At 40.1% G+C, this 19,843-nt stretch overlaps 1 protein-coding gene across 5 annotated transcripts; it reads left to right on the top strand.

The window, feature by feature from the left end:
- Window positions 1-2,280: 2,280 nt before the first annotated feature.
- Window positions 2,281-13,016, top strand: KCNV1 (potassium voltage-gated channel modifier subfamily V member 1). Of its 5 annotated transcripts, XM_060287324.1 has the most exons (5): window positions 2,281-2,667; window positions 2,884-3,346; window positions 3,807-4,284; window positions 5,125-5,654; window positions 8,946-13,016. In XM_060287324.1, the coding sequence occupies exons 3-5, from the start codon at window positions 3,818-3,820 to the stop codon at window positions 9,455-9,457; spliced, it is 1,509 nt and encodes a 502-aa protein (XP_060143307.1). In that variant the 5' UTR covers window positions 2,281-2,667; window positions 2,884-3,346; window positions 3,807-3,817; the 3' UTR covers window positions 9,458-13,016. The 5 variants fall into 5 exon arrangements, with proteins under 5 accessions (XP_060143307.1, XP_060143308.1, XP_060143306.1 ...); XM_060287325.1 differs by lacking the exon at window positions 2,884-3,346 and having other exon boundaries at window positions 8,946-13,015; XM_060287323.1 differs by having other exon boundaries at window positions 3,175-4,284; window positions 8,946-13,014.
- The last annotated feature ends 6,827 nt before the right edge of the window (window positions 13,017-19,843 follow it).

The raw sequence follows: 19,843 nt of genomic DNA, 5'->3' as shown, positions 1-19,843 counted from the left end.
TCTTCTTTCATTTCTTGACATACTTCAGGGTATATCTCAGGTCAAGATCAGGGACCAGGAAGGATTCCCTCTGCATGGATTTATTTCTCCCCTAATTTGTCATATGTTTTTCAGTGGGCTCTCTGACTCAAACCTGGACAATCAATGAGTGAGCAGAGACAACAGATTAAAGGGAACAGGACAGGGAAGAAGGCCGGGATTTTTGCTACCCAAGAGACTGTATTTTAAAATAGGTCATTTGTGTTTGTATACTCCCAGTTAACTAGTAACCATCTTTCTAGTTATAATTATTGTTTTGTTTTGTTTTTTGGCTGCGTTGGGTCTTCGTTGCTGCACACAGGCTTTCTCTAGGTGAGACAGTAGTTGCCTCGAGCGGGGGCTACTCTTCGTTGTGGTGCCCGGGTTTCTCATTGCGTTGCTTCTCTTGTTGTGGAGCATGGGCTCTAGGCGTGAGAGCTTCAGTAGTTGTGGCATGTGGGTTCTAGAGCACAGGTTCAGTAGTTGTGGCGCAGGGCTTAGTTGCTCCATAGCATGTGGGATCTTCCTGAACCAGGGTTCGAACCCGTGTCCCCTGCACTGGCAGGCGGATTCTTAACCACTGCACCACCAGTGAAATCCCTAGTTATAATTACTTTAATTAGTGGAAACTGTTTTAATCAAATTGAATGTCAATTGAAAATTTTAGGTTCTTAGCAGTTGAGATGAAATCTGGAGTCAGAAAGACCCCAGTTTCGGTCCCTTAATATACTCCCCTTCACAGATTCACTATACAACTGGGAAAGTTCCTTAGTGCCTGTGCGCCTCTGAGTTGAGATTTGTGGCTAAGGATAACAATACTTACTTCGTGGGATCATTGTGAGAATTCAGATGCTTAGCTTGAGCCTTACACTTCAAGAGTGGTTATTGTTACAATTACTTCTACAGGACACCACTAATTACAACTGATTCCAGGGTCCTGGTGGCAGCGTAGGAGACCTGCAAGCCTCAGTCACCATTTGCTAACCTCTGGTCACCTGTCCAAGATCTCCCTTCTCACCCAAATCTGTCATTCTCCTCTGAAAGTTTTCCTCCTTCCTCACAATAATCTGTAAAGCTAGGGGAGACTTTACTGCTAATCATTTGATTCAAGTTATTCACACTAAAGGATGAATAAGGCTTAAAAGAACTTTTGGCTTTTTTCAACGCCCAATATATAAGTGAAATATTGGAGAAATTTTTCTCTCTATGTAAGGGAAAATCTTCACTACCTTAAAAAAAATTAATTTCACAGTACTCATACATAACGATGAACTACTTACTAGGATGATTTTTAACTCCATATTTTCTGTATGGAAGAGTTCTTTATAGAGGCAAAAGTTAACCAGGAGGATAGCCGTCCAAAGAGCCACAACTGATAAATACTGTATACTGTTTTATAAATTTCACTGAAGTTGTTCTTTTATTCTCACAGGAAAATGTTAGTTCCATAAGGACAGGGATCTTGTCTGGTTTTTTTCATGGAGCCATCTGAAGCACCTAAAATAGTGCCTGGTACATAGTGGATGCGCAACAAGCATTTGTGGAAAGATTAGAGAAAAGACATCATTAAACTCCTGCCCTTCTTTAGAAAGCTGCAAAAGTAAGTAAATAAATACAACCACACTTTGGTTTACTTAAAGATCACACAAAAATGATACGTCCCAAGCACTGTGTTTATGGGGCCAGCCTCTGACAATTAGTCCTGGGTTTTAATTTGGAATGTGTGACCCTAAGTAAATCACATAATTTCTCTCTGCCTCAGTCTTCCCTTCTGTAAATCAAGTATACTTCTACCTCATAGTATTGTTATTATGCTTAAATAAGGTACTGAATGAGTAAAGGGCTTACAAAAATTTCCTGGCATAAAGTAAGCACCCAGTAAAGGTTAGGTGTTTTTTATTAAAACCTGAAATTTTACTAAGGAAGGCGTTGAGGCCCTTGAAGTAAATGCCAGCTAGAGCTTCCACAGCCAGTTGACAAAGCCAGAACTAAACAACTATGTTTCAGGTCAATCTGCCTGCTTTACCTCTTTATATATACTTTCTAAAACTACTTACAAGGAAAAAAAGGAGCTAAGTGTGGTGCACTCATTCTTGCAAAGACTTCTGAAAAATGCAGGATTCCCAGACGCTTTCTGGAAATAATGAGGACAACCCTGAACCGTGCCACACAAAGCAGTTAACGTAACTGCCCTAACCCTGAGTTTCGCAGATTTATACAACTGGAAAATTTTGTTCTTGAGCATTTGTGAGCGCACAGATTCCGGGAAACGAGAATCTAATATAGTAATCCTTGAAGCGCCTTCAGGATGAATGTAAGATTCAGTCACTGAGCGCCTCACTTCCTCCTCCGGTCTCACCTCCCTCCGCTCCCCGCTCTCCTCACAGCTGGCGCTGGGAACCGCCGAGGGCTGGGAGCGTGCGCGGGCGGGGGCGGCCACCCTCCGCCGCAGCCTAGGGGCCGGAGCCGGGAGGCTCGTGGCGAAGAGGCGAGGCTAGACAACCAGCGCGGGCGAGGAGCTCAGCCGCGAGCACAGCCCTCTTCCCGGACCTGTGAAATCAGACTCACGTGTAAATCGCGAGGATCAAATCGAGGCTACGCAGCCAGCTGCGCCCACTGAGCGCACCCCAGATGTGCCCGGAGCAGCAGGTGAGTCACCCTGCCCTCCTCCTCGCTCCCGCCCCGTGTCCAACAGGTTGGCCGGGGCGCGACTCCCAGGGGCCCCGTGGATGCACTTCTAGCCTCACCTGGGCACAGCGCTCGGCTTCTCCCTTTACCGAGTCGTCGTTACTATTTAAACTCCTGCCCCAGCCCACGCCTGTTCTAGTCCTTGTCTTTTTGCCTTCCCTTCTCCTAAAATGACAGCTCTGCTGTGTACCGAAGAATGCCCCCAGAACACCTGCTCTCCGGGAAACTTGTAGCGACAGAAAAGCCTAAACCGAAGGGCGCAAAGTGCCTCAACACGTGACGGGAGCTGGCAATGGTGACCCCTAGTTCTCAGTGACTCACTGGGACTTAATCGAAAGTCATCATTAATTGTCCTCGTTTCTCAACCAGGAGGTCAAAAATTAGGGGAGGAGGGAGAATAAAACGAAGCGTGAGTGACAGACTAGAATGAGAGTGGATGCGAGCAAATGACTCGAACCCTGCACCCAGGTCACCCTCCCCCACGTGCGCGCATCCCCAGCGACCACTCCCTGGGAGGCCTATGAAACTGCGCAGCAAAAGCAGAGAGAGGAATATATATCCTGAAGTTGGAAAAGACTCAGACCCGGTTACCACTTCCTTTGCCTTCTGAACTTTTCGTTTCGGTCTCCTGCAGGCGGGAGTGAGTCTTGCCCTTCCCCTTGCTTGCATTCCTCCAAGATTCGTCGTGCCCTCCTCCACTGTAGACCTCCCTCCCCCTTCCCCTCCCCTCCCGCTCCAACCCCCAAGCAGGGAGGCCTTCAACCCATACACCTCCCGGGCTGGAGATCTCAATTACAAAGCTGGGGAGGGGGTACTGAGTCCGGGAAGGACCACGGCGACCGGCAGTGTGCCCTGCGGATGTCCTCGGCTTGGTCCACACCTGAGCAGTTCCCTGGGCGCGACCCCTCCGCTCCTCCCAGACCCGGCGCTCAGACACTTGTGCGCTGCTACGGCGCACTCGCAGCGCCCTAGCGGCGAGAGGGAGAACGAGCACAGGCGGGTGGAGAGAGTAAGGGTTCGGGGGTGGGAGGAACCCACCTCGGGAGCCCGGGAAATCCCGGACGTGCCACCGCCCCCAACTTTGTGGCGCCCTCCGGCAGCGGCGGCAAGGATGGAGCTGCCTCCCCGCGGCCGGGCGTCGCCGGACTCGCCGCTGGACAGCGCCTCCCTGACCTCGCTGGACTCCAGCGTCTTCTGCAGCGAGGGCGAAGGGGAGCCCCTGGCGCTCGGGGACAGCTTCACGGTCAACGTGGGCGGCAGCCGCTTTGTGCTCTCGCAGCAGGCTCTGTCCTGCTTCCCACACACGCGCCTTGGCAAGCTGGCCGTGGTGGTGGCCTCGTGCCGGCGCCCCGGGGCCCTGACCGCCGTGCCCAGCCCCCTGGAGCTCTGTGACGACGCCAACCCCGTGGACAACGAGTACTTCTTCGACCGGAGCTCGCAAGCATTCCGCTACGTCCTGCACTACTATCGCACCGGCCGCCTGCACGTCATGGAGCAGCTGTGCGCGCTCTCCTTCCTCCAGGAGATCCAGTACTGGGGCATCGACGAGCTCAGCATTGACTCCTGCTGCAGGGACAGGTACCCTCGAGGCGCTTGGTGGCTGGGCGGGGCAGCGGGCGCGGTGGAGAGAGGGCGGCAGAGGGAAAGATTTGAGGCTTTACACAAGCCTCGCTCAAGCCAGGTTTAAGAATACCTGTGCCCACTTCGGAGCTAGAAGGTGGGGTGGCAGTGGAGGCCGGAAAGTGTCAAAGCCAACTTCTGATTGGAAGTTTCTGAACCTTCTCCTTTTTCCAGTATGCTAATTCATTTATAAGTCAAGAGAGGTCAGGCCTGCAATAAATATTTGGTGGTTAAATAAATGAGTCCGAAATCTTATGCTCCAAAAAATGCATGTATAGGGATGTAGGTTTCAGTGGAGAGCGTTATTGTTTATCAAACCTAGGACACTAACTTTTAAAACTTGGACAAGAACTGCTTTAAATACAGAAGGCAGAAAGTTGGTTCTTTGACTGTGGATGATTGTGGGACTTTGGTGATCTATTATTTTGCTATTGCTTTGCTATTACTACCATTTCTTCATGAATACCTTTCCATTAGCCACCTTAAAAAAAATTACATATCGCAAACTTCTGTTCCTGTTACCAGAAAAAATGGGTGATAAAATGCTTTAATCTAAAGTAGCTTTGCGATGTATAAATTCTTTTGTATAAACTTCTACCATGAAAGTGCCATTTTAAAAACAATAATCCTAAATGAGAACATTTGAGTACTGTGGGAAGAAAGCCTGGGTAAAATATGAATGAACATTTTCTGCATTTTCCTGAAATAAAAAGCATGACTTCACTGCCAAGTTTAATTCTCTTTACTTCTGTATTTTAAAAAAAGTTAGACTAATCACCAAGTTGTCTTCTCTAAAAGATACTTCAGAAGAAAGGAGCTGAGTGAAACTTTAGACTTTAAGAAGGACACAGAAGACCAGGAAAGTCAACATGAGAGCGAACAGGACTTCTCACAAGGACCTTGCCCCACCGTCCGCCAGAAGCTCTGGAACATCCTAGAGAAACCGGGGTCTTCCACAGCTGCCCGAATCTTTGGGGTCATATCCATCATCTTCGTGGCGGTGTCCATCGTCAACATGGCTCTGATGTCAGCCGAGTTAAGTTGGCTGGACCTGCAGCTGCTGGAAATCCTGGAGTACGTGTGCATTAGCTGGTTCACCGGGGAGTTTGTCCTGCGCTTCCTGTGCGTGCGGGACAGGTGCCGCTTCCTGAGAAAGGTGCCAAACATCATAGACCTCCTAGCCATCTTGCCCTTCTACATCACTCTTCTGGTAGAGAGCCTGAGTGGGAGCCAGACTACACAGGAGCTGGAAAACGTGGGGCGCATCGTCCAGGTTTTGAGGCTGCTTAGGGCTCTGCGCATGCTCAAACTGGGCAGGCATTCCACAGGTATTCAGTTTTCATTGATGCCTTTTAATTTGCCATTGTTTTTAAGCATTAGTGCTTTGACCATGGTCCAAGGGAAACGACTCTTGACTCCAGATTGATACTCAAAACTACCAACTCCTATATTTCACCCAATTATGATCTCCAGAAAGGTACTGAAAAGCAAAACCTTGAGGTTGTTATCACAGGTATAGAGGACAAGCTGCCTTTCACACAATTCCTCTCCTTAAGACATTTGAGAAACAATTTAACCATACGTTAACTTTATTTTAACCCAGGTGCCCAGAAGATGTACGAAAATTAAAGATACTGTGTTTCTGGAAGGTTCTACATAAAATATGCATAAACAGCACATAAAAAGATATGCACAGATTATATGTGATATATAGGAACGTAAGCCAGTTTCTTTTCTGTGTCCAAGGAAGTATCACACGTGTTCCTTGGGATAAGAGAAAGTCCTCCAGGGCCTTCTCTGGCTATGCAGAAAGAGAGATGACTGGGCACTGGTGGCCCTCCCATGATTTTTGAAGAAACAATGGAAATTTTGCTTTGGAAGAAAGCAAAAGACACTAATTAAATGCTTTGTCTAGTATCTGAGAATTTTCTTGTCCCTAATTGGGGAGGCACAAGAGAGACGGTAACGGGAATTCCTTAGCTGTTTGTATGTATCATAAAGCCTTGAAGATCTAAAGAACACTCTCCCTAGAAAAATCTCTACACAACACACACACACACACACACACACACACACACAATTACATGTGAAAATTTTAGGCAATGTCAGAGGAAATCACACAAATCCATTAAAGATGATGCTTGCATCCCCAAGGGCAATGATTTTCAGTGGCCGGCCCAGCCGGCTGTTAGATGTTCTGGAGCACATATGTTACCTTATGTTAGACTTCAATGAAAATAAGAATCCCTTGAAAACCTTGTTAAAATGCAAATTCTGAGCCCCAATCCCCGAGAGTCAGATTTTAGTTTGGGGGGTTGGATCCAGAAGCATATATTTTAACAAGTTAGTTTTGATGTAGGTGGTCTTGAACCACACTTTAAGAGACACTGGAGTAGGATGCCATATTCATACGATACATATAAATATAAATAATTTGACTAGAGAGTCCTATTCCCACCTATTTCCCTAGATATATGCCTGACTGGTCACCTAAAAGGAGTTGATGGTAGTTGTCTCTCCCTATAAATATAGGGAGGAATTAACCTCAGATATGTTTTTTCCCACACATCTCTGAGGAAACTACAATTTCTCCTAATATAGTTTTAGTAGTGTATTTTCCTAGCTAGTCTCATATACCAGGGATTTGATAACGGGGTTTCCAACAACTTTTAGAAGTACCACTCTTTGTTTTCTGACACACATAATGGGATGCTTTCTTCTAGTATTTATAAACTCTTCACAGGATTCAATTTAAAAACACCCAGTAAAGAATACATTTTTTTCCCAAAAGAAAGGAAAAAGAAAATAATGTCAATGTTTCCACAATGTCACCTCTTCAAAGGTTTTGTCAGTTCTAAGGCAAGTAGAAGGATTAATAAAGCCTTAATTTATTGAAAAGATATGAACAGTTGCATAAATATTTGACAGTTTTATCTAAAGCATTACATTTAGCAAAATATAGACATAGATCACATATTCCCCTATGTATTAACTATAAATAAAAATTGAGAAGTATTATAGAATAATGGTTAGGAGGACAATGGGTGGGCCAGACAGCCTAATTTTAAGTCTTTGGTATGTAACTTTGTACTAGATATGCTACCTTTCTGTGTCTCAATCTGCTCACCTGTAGAATGGCATAAGTATAACATCTATCTCATATTATTTTTTAGGATTATCTGAGTTAATTGATGTAACATGCAGAAATTCAGGCCACTTTGTTTCTTTACAAAATGAAATGTTTAGAATGTTGAAATGAAAACAACCTTCCCAAACACTATGCATTTCTTCATATGTTGTCAATATATTTCAGAAATGCAATTTAATACAGACATATCAAGGCCAGTATTCTAAAGATATTCTTTAAATGTCTTTTGAAGTTAAACCTCAAAGTTATATTCATTGGTATTTTAAAATAGCTGGTTAATAGTTCAAGAACATCTGAAAATTTCAAGAACAAAATTCAAAATAATGAGAGCACAAATAGTATTTTAACATATTTAAAATAGTCTCCAGTGAGTGAATAAAAATTTAAAAGTGATTCCAAGAGGCACTGCTCTGGACTTCTGAGACCGTATCATTGTGACATCATGTTAATACGACTTCGAAATGTGGATAAACTTTAATCAGTATCTCTCTAGAGTTGGAAAGATACCTTATTCAAATCACGATCCTGTAATGGGCTCCTCTTACTATCCTGAGGGTTTAGTCTCGTCAGAGGTGGGATTGGACTCTCCTGGGTCTGTCTTGCAGAATCCTCAGAATTAGCAATGGGAAATTCACCTATGCCTCATAGTGAGTGAATTCCCTAGTGGCTCCAGTCCCCTGTACCTTTTCACAATGGAGGAATAGTCTGTATTCAGGTCTATCTCCCGACAGGAAAGGAGAAATTCTATGTATTCAAGGGAGATAGTTTCCTATAGCTTTGGTATTAAGGACAAAAATTTCAATGGGTTCCATGGGAGTGCAGGAACCCCTCCTGCTACACCTCTGAGAATGTCCTCGCATGTACATTTGATGTTCTTATGTCAATTTTGTCACTGATTCCTAACTTGTTTCTGCTGCTTCACTTCATTTTCATCTTTTACTTCCTCTGACTTTCAGATAATGATGCCCCTAATTGTATTAAACTTTATCAGGAAGGTGAGAAAAACAGACACATAAAATATAAGGAGACAACATAAAACTTCATTAGAAAAGTGTGCTAAGGTGAGGCACTGAAATGCAGACCTGACCAAGAGAGCCCTCCACGTGCAATGCTGCAAAGTTTCCCTTTGGATAAAGTATAAACTCCTATCAAACGTCCCCTGCCTGCCCTCCAACTCATCTCTCACCTTTCTTTTGTATAAATTGTAGGTTTTTAATAAATGATAAGTGAGTGAATGAATCTATTTATATTTTTCTATCCTTCTCAATCTGGCCCCATCAACTAGACTAAGAACTTCCTGAAGATTATAATTTATATCTATATATCCCCAGAACATTGCCCAATGCTGGAGCCATATTAAATGTGAAATGCATGTGTGTGGGTGGGTAGCAGAGAAGGAGAAGGGAAGGGAGGGAAGGACGAAGGAAGAGAGGAGGGGTGCTCATGACTGACACCAATTGTTCTGTTACAGGCTTACGCTCACTTGGAATGACAATCACCCAGTGTTACGAAGAAGTTGGCCTGCTGCTCCTATTTCTGTCTGTAGGAATCTCTATATTTTCAACTGTGGAATATTTTGCTGAGCAGAGCATTCCCGACACAACCTTCACAAGTGTCCCTTGTGCATGGTGGTGGGCCACAACGTCCATGACTACCGTGGGATATGGGGACATCAGACCAGACACCACCACGGGCAAAATCGTGGCCTTCATGTGTATCTTATCGGGAATCCTTGTCTTGGCCTTGCCCATTGCTATTATTAACGACCGCTTCTCTGCTTGCTACTTCACCTTAAAGCTCAAGGAAGCAGCTGTTAGACAGCGTGAGGCTCTGAAGAAACTTACCAAGAATATAGCCACTGACTCATATATCAGTGTTAACTTGAGAGATGTCTATGCCCGGAGTATCATGGAGATGCTTCGATTAAAAGGCAGAGAAAGAGCAAGTACTAGGAGCAGTGGAGGAGATGATTTCTGGTTTTGAATTCACTTTCAGTTTATTTACAAAAGCCTGTGTAATACTAACTTGATTGATAAAGCCTTGATATGGATGTCTGTACACTGCTGATGAGTCTCTGTTGAGTACCACCTGTGTTCATTTGGTTCATACGTTGCTTGATCTACTAGAATAGTTCACATCCCCCAAAACAGCAACACTTCGTTTTTTCACATTTGAGTCTCAAAAATATCCATTTAACGCAACCAGGCCAATATACACATGTCTGAATTGTCAAATACCAAATAATATTGCAGTGCATACAAGAAAGTTAAATGTTTTACGCATCACTAATGTTTAGAATCTTTTGCACCACTAATTCTAAAAGACGGGAGTTAAACTGCATAGCCCAGAGAAAAGATAAGTGAACATTTAAGAACACACTGGACAACTTTGCCATTTAAAGATACTCTCCAAGTAAATAAATCCCTCCTTTCTCCATCAGTTAAAACTGTTGAATATAACAATTCTCTTTTCAAGAGAAAAGCCTGATTTGATGGTCATAGACTGAGTCCCTATCTTTCCTCTGGTGCAGATGACCGATCACAAATGGACTGAGCTCTGTATTCCATCATTACGGTTGGAGGTAGAAACCCAAAACTGCTTAGACTGCGGTAGAAGATTGCTACCCAAAGGCTTCGAGAGTTGTGCATCTTCATCCTCCCCACTGAGTGCATATGTGCAGTATAAAGGCGGTATCTCTTAGTATTCCATGGAAACTAGATGGTCTTTAAAAAATCTCTTTATTGATGTAGTGTTCAAGTTATGTCCTTAAAATCATGACTTTGTAAGTAAAGGTGAAGTAGTGAACATCCTAAATGTATATACACTGAAATTATTAAATAGTCTTATTTCATAATATGAGAATGATATGTTGAATGATACCACTGGGTGAACTTGACAATCTTTTATTTGTTAACAAAAAATATTATGGATAGCTTTCTGACTGTTGGGGTAAATAGCAAATGTTCAAACTTTACACGCATTTTGACAGTCATTCATGATAATAATAAAATTTCTAGTCAGTTTGTTATATAATTAAAGCCAATAGCTCTACCTAAGCCTAAGAATTAGTTTATGATTTCCAATATTCCAGTAAATGAGGTTTTTAAAACTAAGAATAATTCAGATTTATCACTTTCATACCTGCCTTCTTAATGGGTATAACAGTGTCCCCAATGGGATAAAAATTGTTTCTTGGTGGGGGGACAAAAATATCTTACTCTTTTTATTCATAAAATAAATATACATGCAATACATAAACAGATATAGAGTATATCTATGGTATTAAATTTTCATGGGATGGGAAAGTAGAAAAAAAGAGCCCCTTTCCAGAGTTGCGCTATGATAAGAAATAAACATTGAGAAAGACAAATTTAATATATGTACCATATTTTATTAAATCTATTTAAGATACCCTATTATATTATGAACTACAAAGAAGGAAAGGAGGAAGAGAGGAAAGACAAAATAAAAAGAAAAGGAAAGAAAGAACAAAAGAAAGTCCAATCAATTGTAAGATGCCATTGATTGTAAAATGTGTCCAGATTTTGGACATGTAAAAATTTAAAACATGCATCTTAAAATCAATGAAATATCATATATGCTACCTCTAGTTTTCTGGTATGCATGCTTAACTTCTAAAAACATCTTCATTGATAACATGAGTTTTAGATTGTATGCTAAAATCCTTTAATCCTCTTGGCTTGTTTCTACTTCTCCCAAATATTATGAAAGAGTTAAGAGATATGTGTAGTAGTAAATATTTTCCATCTTACACAGTTCCCAGGTGCTAGAGTATGGCACAGGGCCACTTGTCCTAATATAAATATGCCATCCACAATCTGAAGGGGAAATAGAGATTAGACACAGAAGGCAAACTTATCCTGACTTATCTAGAACTCCCTCCAGTAAGAGTTACTCTGATCCAGGACTGTGCTCTGTATTCATCATGTTTTATGTCACTGTATCCTCAAAATATTCCTATTATATAATTACTATCGCTATACTCTTCTAGTTATATAGTTCATATATTTATCCATGCAACAAATATTTATTCAGGACCCATTTGTATGCTGGGCACTACAGATTCTTTGTTAAATCAGACCAAGCCCTATTCTCTTGTATTTAACATTCTATTCAAGGCTGTGAGGGGAACACAGACAACAAAGCTGAGGCACAAGAAGATGAAGTAACTTGGCCCAAATTCACACAGCCCATGCATGAGTGACAGAATCAGAGAATGAGTCCCAATCGGCTGGACCCTGAAACTGATACTCCTAAAAGGCATATGACAGATTTCATTATTCCCACACAACCTGTGCTTAGGGATTCCCCTCCCAGGCAGGCAAGCCAATTTCTCATGGGTGGAGAGGTTCAATATGCCTTAAGAAAAGTATCAGCTTATTCTCAAGGTGGAATGGAGCTTTTAAGGAACAGTTGTCACATCGTGTGGTCATTATTAGACAAAAAGAAATATTACCTTAAGAATAATAGTTGGAAAGTGAAAAAAATGAAAAAACTATATGTATTATACGTATATTTTTTCCTACCACAGAAGATTCTAAACATGTTCTCCAGAAACATGGTATGTTAGCTATATAAATTTTGTTGAGATGTGGACATTTCAAAAGAAATTTTAAAATATCACTGCTTAGTCAACCTTGCCATTATATAAAATACTGGTGCATGTTCAACAAATTATACATATAAGCAGACCAAATTTAAGTAACAAATCAAGGCAGGAACTCTGTTAATCTTATATCCCAACATCTACAAAAACTGATGTTTGTCAAAAACCTAAGAATTATTGCTATAAAACAATATTTAATTTGTTTGGACATATAAATAATAGAATTATTGGCTTTAGGCTATTTAAAAAACACTAATTAAAACCATTTGAGTGCACAGAGGGAATGCTTGAGTACCTAAAAGAGCAATTTTAAGAAATGATTGAGGTATGTTTGGTAGAAGTGGCATCTTGTTCATGTTTTACTGGGTTTTTTTCCTATATATACACAGAATAGTGGCATTTATCATTTTAAAGCAAATTACTATAAAGCATAATGTATTAAATGCACAAAGAAGCTAATAGAGGTAGAAATCTCAGTGCTGTGTTTCAATGTGGAATTCTTGCTCTCATGAAAATCTTTTGACTAGCTCTTGCAAAAAATATACATGCTGGCCCAAGTTATCTAAGCAAAACATTATCACTGAGTAAGCTTACTGGTTTGACAAATATTTCCACTGATTCATTTTCTTAACATGAAAAGCCTGCTCTTTTGAAATATGAGCCATTAATATCTCTGCCTTATCAATCCTGCAATTCAGTCCAAGACGCTATCAGTTGGCAAATGATGTGTTCTAGTGCTTCCATTGGTGATTTCCCTTTGCAAAAGCATCCCGACTCCCGAACCTGTCTTCGAGTCATGCTGATATGTGGAATAAAAATGTCACCTAAGGAGAATTTTACTCACAAACTCCACTTGGCATTTGCTTACGTGGTGTTCTTTAGGGATAATGGGGTAACTGAGATGCTCACCATCTTCATGTCCTCTTTTGCATTGTGTTAAAATCACTCTCTTGCTTACGACCTCAACTCCATTGAGGTATTCAGTTGGTAAAACCCAAACCCTAACTAAATCCAGCCCAGTGCCTATTTGTGCTGTCCCTGCAGAGCTGATCGTGATTACAGAAAAAAACCAATGTGTGCTGACTGCTCTCATTTTACATTCATGCCTAAACCCCAAATGGGTTCTTAATGCTGCAAGGCAATCATACTGCAATTCCTGAAGCTATTCACTCTCTAGATAAATATAAACCTCTAACACCTCCTTTTGATTCCACTTTCACTCAGAAAATAGAATCAGTTAGAAAAGATTTTCCACAAGGGCCGGCACCCACATTTATCCACCTACCTCCATCTGTGCATATTCAATCTGCCTTTCCTTCTATCATGAGTTGAACTGTCCACTCTTCCCTCTAACTCTAGGACATTGCTTCAGAATGCCTTTCCCCTCTCCCTACTATACCATCTCTTTCCCCCCTCCTTAGTAGATCATTCCTATCATGAAAAAAACATAATTTAATTTTTTCCATCTTAAAAACAAAAGCAAACAAATGAACAAAAAACTTGAATCTACTTCATCCTCTAGGAAACACCCAATTCCTTGCTCTCCTCTATGGCAAAACTTCTTGAGAGCATTTTCTAGTCACTCTCTGCATTTCTATATTCACTTTTTTTTCCCTATTCTTTCTTGATAATCCACTCACATCAGTCTCCCACCACTACATCTCCTCTAAAGATGTTCTTCTCAAGGTCAGCCATTACCCTGTAATTGCTAAATCCAGTCATCAATTCTCAGAATTCATATTGCTTGATCCATCAGCAGCATTTACAAGGCTAATTATAGACTTCACTATAATTGAAAAACTTCCTTCACTTGACTTGCAGCCCATCCCACTCTCCTGATTTCCCTCCTACCTCATTGCCCATTCATCTTTTCTGGTTGAGAGGGTCAATCAGGGCTTAATCCTCAGGCCCCTCCTTCTCTCTATTTACATCACTACCTTGGCAACTCATCCTGTTTTATTGCTTGAATACCACTGATACTTGGTCAATTCCCCAATTTCTGTCTTCAGACTAGACCTCTCTTCTCACTTCTTGCATCTTCAGATTTGTGTGCATAACTGCCTATTCAATGTCTACACCTGAGCATCCAATGAATATCTCATGATTAGCACATTTAATACCAAATTATTGATATTATCCCAAAAACCTATGTCAGATCAAGTACTCTGAGAAGCTGAGGCCTAGACAGCTGATTACTGTAATTATGTGCAAGACATTTATTGTAGGGGGAAAAAGCCTGTGAAGGATAAAGAGGAGGAATCTAGAGAATATGGGAAGAACCTTCAAACCATGATGCTAATCTGACACCTGTGAAGAAGAGGGAGAGAAGAGGATTGGGTAAAAAGAGTCTCTGATTACAACCCAGTTCTAAGAAAATTTCAACAGAGTTGATGGAGAGTCCTGAGCAAAAGTAGCCCATTAAGGAGCCCCACCTCTTTTAGATATGGGACTCAGCTCAAGGCAACAGTCAACCATGCTGCCCTCAGGAGGAGATCTGAACGGTGGATTTTCACAGCCACCACAGTCAAGCCCTGGAAATGCACAGGTCTGCTTCGCCATGCACATCCAGAAGGAGCCCCTCCAGGGATTCCATGGGCCTCTCTTTCTGAATAAAAACTTAAAAAAAGGAGTCGGTAGATGAATTAGACTGTTCACTGTTGCTTTGCTCTCAGAATAGCAGCTGGTCGTCATCCTCTCCTTCCTCCTCTGTCCACAACACCCCACTCACAGCACATGATTTCCCCCAGTAAACCCTTATAGCCTAAAAAAGTTATAAAGAGAATTCTAATCTGCTTATACTTTTCTCTACCTCAAAGAAAAAGTGTATATCCTGAGAAACACTTTTATCATTATTGTGACTTAAGTGCACCATAATTAGTTATGCTGCACAGACATGTCATTGCCATGTTACTTAATATTTTTTCCGAACAAAGAAATGGTATTAATAAATTGATATTGCACGGGGAAATTTCAAAACAATTTAAATCCCATTTTATTCATTTCTGAACTGGTAACATCATACTGACTATGACACTATTTTTTTTTTTTTCCGGTACGCAGGCCTCTCACTGTTGTGGCCTCTCCCGTTGCGGAGCACAGGCTCCGGAAGCGCAGGCCCAGTGGCCATGGCTCACAGGCCCAGCCGCTCCGCGGCATGTGGGATCCTCCCAGACCGGGCCACGAACCCATGTCCCCTGATCGGCAGGCGTACTCTCAACCACTGCGCCACCAGGGAAGCCCCTATGACACTATTTTAATGGGTACCATTAATAATCCAACGACTGAAAAATTCTTTCCTGTTTATATATTAATTTATGTAAAACCACTGAGGTAGATAAATACATTTAGCTTTCAACAACATGATGCAACTAAATCTGAAGTAACAAGAAGAATATGTTAACTTTTGGATTTCCTTTTCATGTTCTAAGTTGCGGGACATTTCTTCTAATTACATAAAAACCTTACTTTGGCTTCCTTAGAAAGTATATAGTCTAAGAGGTTTTATAAGTAACAGAAGATAATGGTAATGTGTGTATTTTCTACATTATTCTATCATTCCATACTCAAAGTATTTCCAAAGAAATAGTAGTTGAACTAAAGAAGTTTTAATAAGTTTGGTGCATGCACACACACAGACTGAGAGAGAGAGGGAGAGAAAGAAAGAGAGGAAGAGAAAGAGGGAAAGAGAAAGAGAGCTAGAGAGAGAGATTGAGGAGTAAAAATTTAGGATAACAAATGTGATTTTTTTTTCAAGTTGAATACAAATTTTTTATTCTGGGTGCTTTTTAACATTTCTAACATCATAAATAGCAAAAAAAATATTGCAAAAACAATAAAAAAGATTTAAAATATATAATTTACATAAAACCATCAGGTAAGTATATGTCTTCATTATATATATTTTATTCATAATTTTGTTTATAGCTTTTAGTATTTTTATGGTTCTAGTAATGTAAGTTGTATCCTTTATAAAAGCCTTGCAATATTCTTACTAGAAGTCAAGATAAAAGAATATCAAATCAAACTGACCAAGGATCTAAGTTATCCATGTACTGATTTTTGGTCAAAATACAGATTAGGATAATTTTCCTTTGGTGATTCAAACCTGAGACACTTGCCATTAGGCTGACATTTTTCCTTTCTTTTTTTTTTTTCAAGTGTATTCTTATTTTTTTAAACACCTTTATTGGAGTATAATTGCTTTACAATGTTGTGTTGGTTTCTGCTGTATAACAAAGTGAATAAGCTATATGTATACATACATCCCCATATCTCCTCTCCCTTGTGTCTCCCTCCCACCCTCCCTATTCCAGCCCTCTAGGTGGTCAAAAAGCACCGAGCTGATATCCCTGTGCTATGCGGCTGCTTCCCACTAGCTAGCTATTTTACATTTGGTAGTGTATATATGTCAGTGCTACTCTCTAACTTCGTCCCAGCGTGGCCTTCCCCCTCCCCGTGTCCTCAAGTCCATTCTCTATGTGTATGTCTTTATTCCTGTCGTGCCCCTAGGTTCTTCAGAACCATTTTTTTTCTTTTTTTTTAGATTCCATATATATGTGTTAGCATACGGTATTTGTTTTTCTCTTTCTGACTTACTTCACTCTGTATGACAGACTCTAGGTCCGTCCACCTCACTACAAATAATTCAATTTCGTTTCTTTTTATGGCTGACTTATATTCCATTGTATATATGTGCCACATCTTCTTTATCCATTCATCTGTTGATAGACACTTAGGTTGCTTCCATGTCCTGGCTATTGTAAATAGTGCTGCAATGAACATTGTGGTACATGACTCTTTTTGAATTATGGTTTTCTCAGGGATTATGCCCGGTAGTGGGATCGCTGGGTCATATGGTAGCTCTATTTTTAGATTTTTAAGGAACCTCCATACTGTTTTGCATAGTGGCTGTATCAATTTACATTCCCACCAACAGTGCAAGAGGGTTCCCTTTTCTCCACACCATCTCCAGCATTTATCGTTTGTAGATTTTTTGATGATGGCCATTCTGACTGGTGTGAGGTGATACCTCATCGTGGTTTGAATTTGCATTTCTCTAATGATTAGAGATGTTGAGCATCCTTTCATGTGTTTGTTGGCAATCTGTATATCTTCTTTGGAGAAATGTCTATTTAGGTCTTCTGCCCATTTTTGGATTGGATTGTTTGGGTTTTTTTTGATATTTAGCTGCATGAGCTGCTTGTATATTTTGGAGATTAATCCTTTGTCAGTTGCTTCATTTGCAAATATTTTCTCCCATTCTGAGGGTTGTCTTTTCTTCTTGTTTATGGTTTCCTTTGCTGTGCAAAAGCTTTTAAGTTTCATTAGGTCCCATTTGTTTATTTTTGTTTTTATTTCCATATCTCAAAGAGGTGGGTCAAAAAGGATCTTGCTGTGATTTATGTCATAGAGTGTTCTGCCTATGCTTTCCTCTAAGAGTTTTATAGTGTCTGGCCTTACATTTAGGTCTTTAATCTAGTTTGAGTTTACTTTTGTGTATGGTGTTAGGAAGTTCTCTAATTTCATTCTTTACATGTAGTTGTCCAGTTTTCCCAGTACAACTTATTGAAGAGGCTGTCTTTTCTCCATTGTATACTCTTGCTTCCTTTATCAAAGATAAGGTGACCATATGTGTGTGAGTTTATATCCAGGCTTTCTAACCTGTTCCATTGATCTATATTTCTGTTTTTGTGCCAGTACCATACTGTCTTGATTACTGTAGCTTTGTAGTATTGTCTGAAGTCAGGGACCTGATTCCTCCAGCTCCATTTTTCTTTCTCATGATTGTTTTGGCTATTCAGGGTCTTTTGTGTTTTCCATACAACTTGTGAAATTTTTTGTCCTAGTTCTGTGAAAAATGCCATTGGTAGTTTGAGAGAGATTGCATTGAATCTGTAGATTGCTTTGGGTAGTATAGTCATTTTCACAATGTTGATTCTTCCAATCCAAGAACATGGTATATCTCTCCATCTGTTTGTAACAAACAAAGAAAACTACAGACCAATATCACTGATGAATATAGATGAGAAAATCCTCAACAAAATACCAGCAAACAGAATCCAACAGCACATTAAAAGGATCATATATCATGACAAAGTGGGGTTTATCCCAGGAATGCAAGGATTCTTCAATATATGCAAATCAATCAATGTGATACACCATATTAACAAATTGAAAAAGAAAAACCATATGATCATCTCAATAGACACAGAAAAAGCTCGACAAAATTCAACACCCATTTAGATAGAAACTCTCCAGAAAGTACGCATAGAGAGAAGTTACCTCAACATAATAAAGGCCATATATGACAAACCACAGCCAACATCATCTCAATGGTGAAAAACTGAAACCATTTCATCTAAAATCAGGAACAAGACAAGGATGCCCACTCTCACCACTCTTATTCAACATAGTTTTGGAAGTTTTAGCCACAGCAATCAGAGAAGAAAAAGAAATAAAAGGAATCCAAATAGTAAAAGAAGAAGTAAAGCTGTCACTGTTTGCAGATGACATGATGCTATACACAGAGAATCCTAAAGATGCTACCAGAAAACTGCTAAAGCTAATCCATGAATTTGGTAAAGTAGGAGGGTACAAAGTTAATGCACAGAAATCTCTTGCATTCCTATACACTAATGATGAAAAATCTGAAAGAGAAATTAATGAAACATTTCCATTTACCATTGCAACAAAAAGAATAAAATACCTAGGAATAAACCTACCTAAGGAGACAAACAACCTGTATGCAGAAAACTATTAAGACACTGATGAAAGAAATTAAAGATGATACAAACAAATGTGATTTTGAAATTATGGGAGGGAAAATGTTCTTTGCAGTTGTCAGTAATAACCTCAATACTTCACACTGGATATGTAGATAGATTTTTCAGTCATCTATCTAAGGAAGAAAATCAAATCTTCCTTAAAAGGTAATTTCAGTTTCTCTAAACTAGGACAATTTACCCAAAACCATGTCTTTATACATGTCTTTGCTGTATAGCAAATGTTTTATCTAAGTCTCTAATTATTATTGTCAACTAATTCTAAATGGTACATGTGAAAATAAAAGACAGTTACAGTTGCTATGGAAACTGTACTTCGTAGGAAATTCATTCAACAGGACTTGCTCCTCAAATTAAAATAATAATAATAATAACCTTTACATACAATAGAACCACCTTGACCACAAGCATCAGGAAAAGAAAGAATAAATGAATAAAAATGTAAAAATAAATGCCATTCTTTCCTACCTTTAGCTGGACTCATAGCTTCTTTCCTCACATGGACTAATTATTATTTTAAGATTTCAAACAAAGGAAAATAGCTACTCCCTACAGAAATCTCTATGTATAAGGGTGGAATTTCTATTTTTAAGTTCAGTGATATTTAACTTTGTAATAATAATTTTAAGAAGTCTATTATCGATGGTCATTTGACAAACTCTTTAATTTGTACTCTTCTACTCTCAATTTAAATTAAATATGCTATACAATTTTTCATACAGATTAATCGAATATGCTAAAGAAATAACTCAAAGAAACCAATTTGTTTGATTCCAAAATCCTCAGTACATAAATAGACTCTATCTCTCCACTTGGCATTCATCACGTTATCTTGTAAATTAATCTTCAGGGAAATATTAGCAGATATACTTGATTCAGTTAGCAAAATCATCTTTCTCACCCATTGCTGACATGTATTTTCTAGAACTGTTTTTCAGAGCACAGAGCAAGAGTTTTGCA

This window comes from Globicephala melas, chromosome 17 (genome assembly GCF_963455315.2).
Source record: "Globicephala melas chromosome 17, mGloMel1.2, whole genome shotgun sequence".
Lineage (NCBI taxonomy): Eukaryota > Metazoa > Chordata > Mammalia > Artiodactyla > Delphinidae > Globicephala > Globicephala melas.
This window is presented reverse-complemented; position numbering and strand designations above follow the sequence as displayed.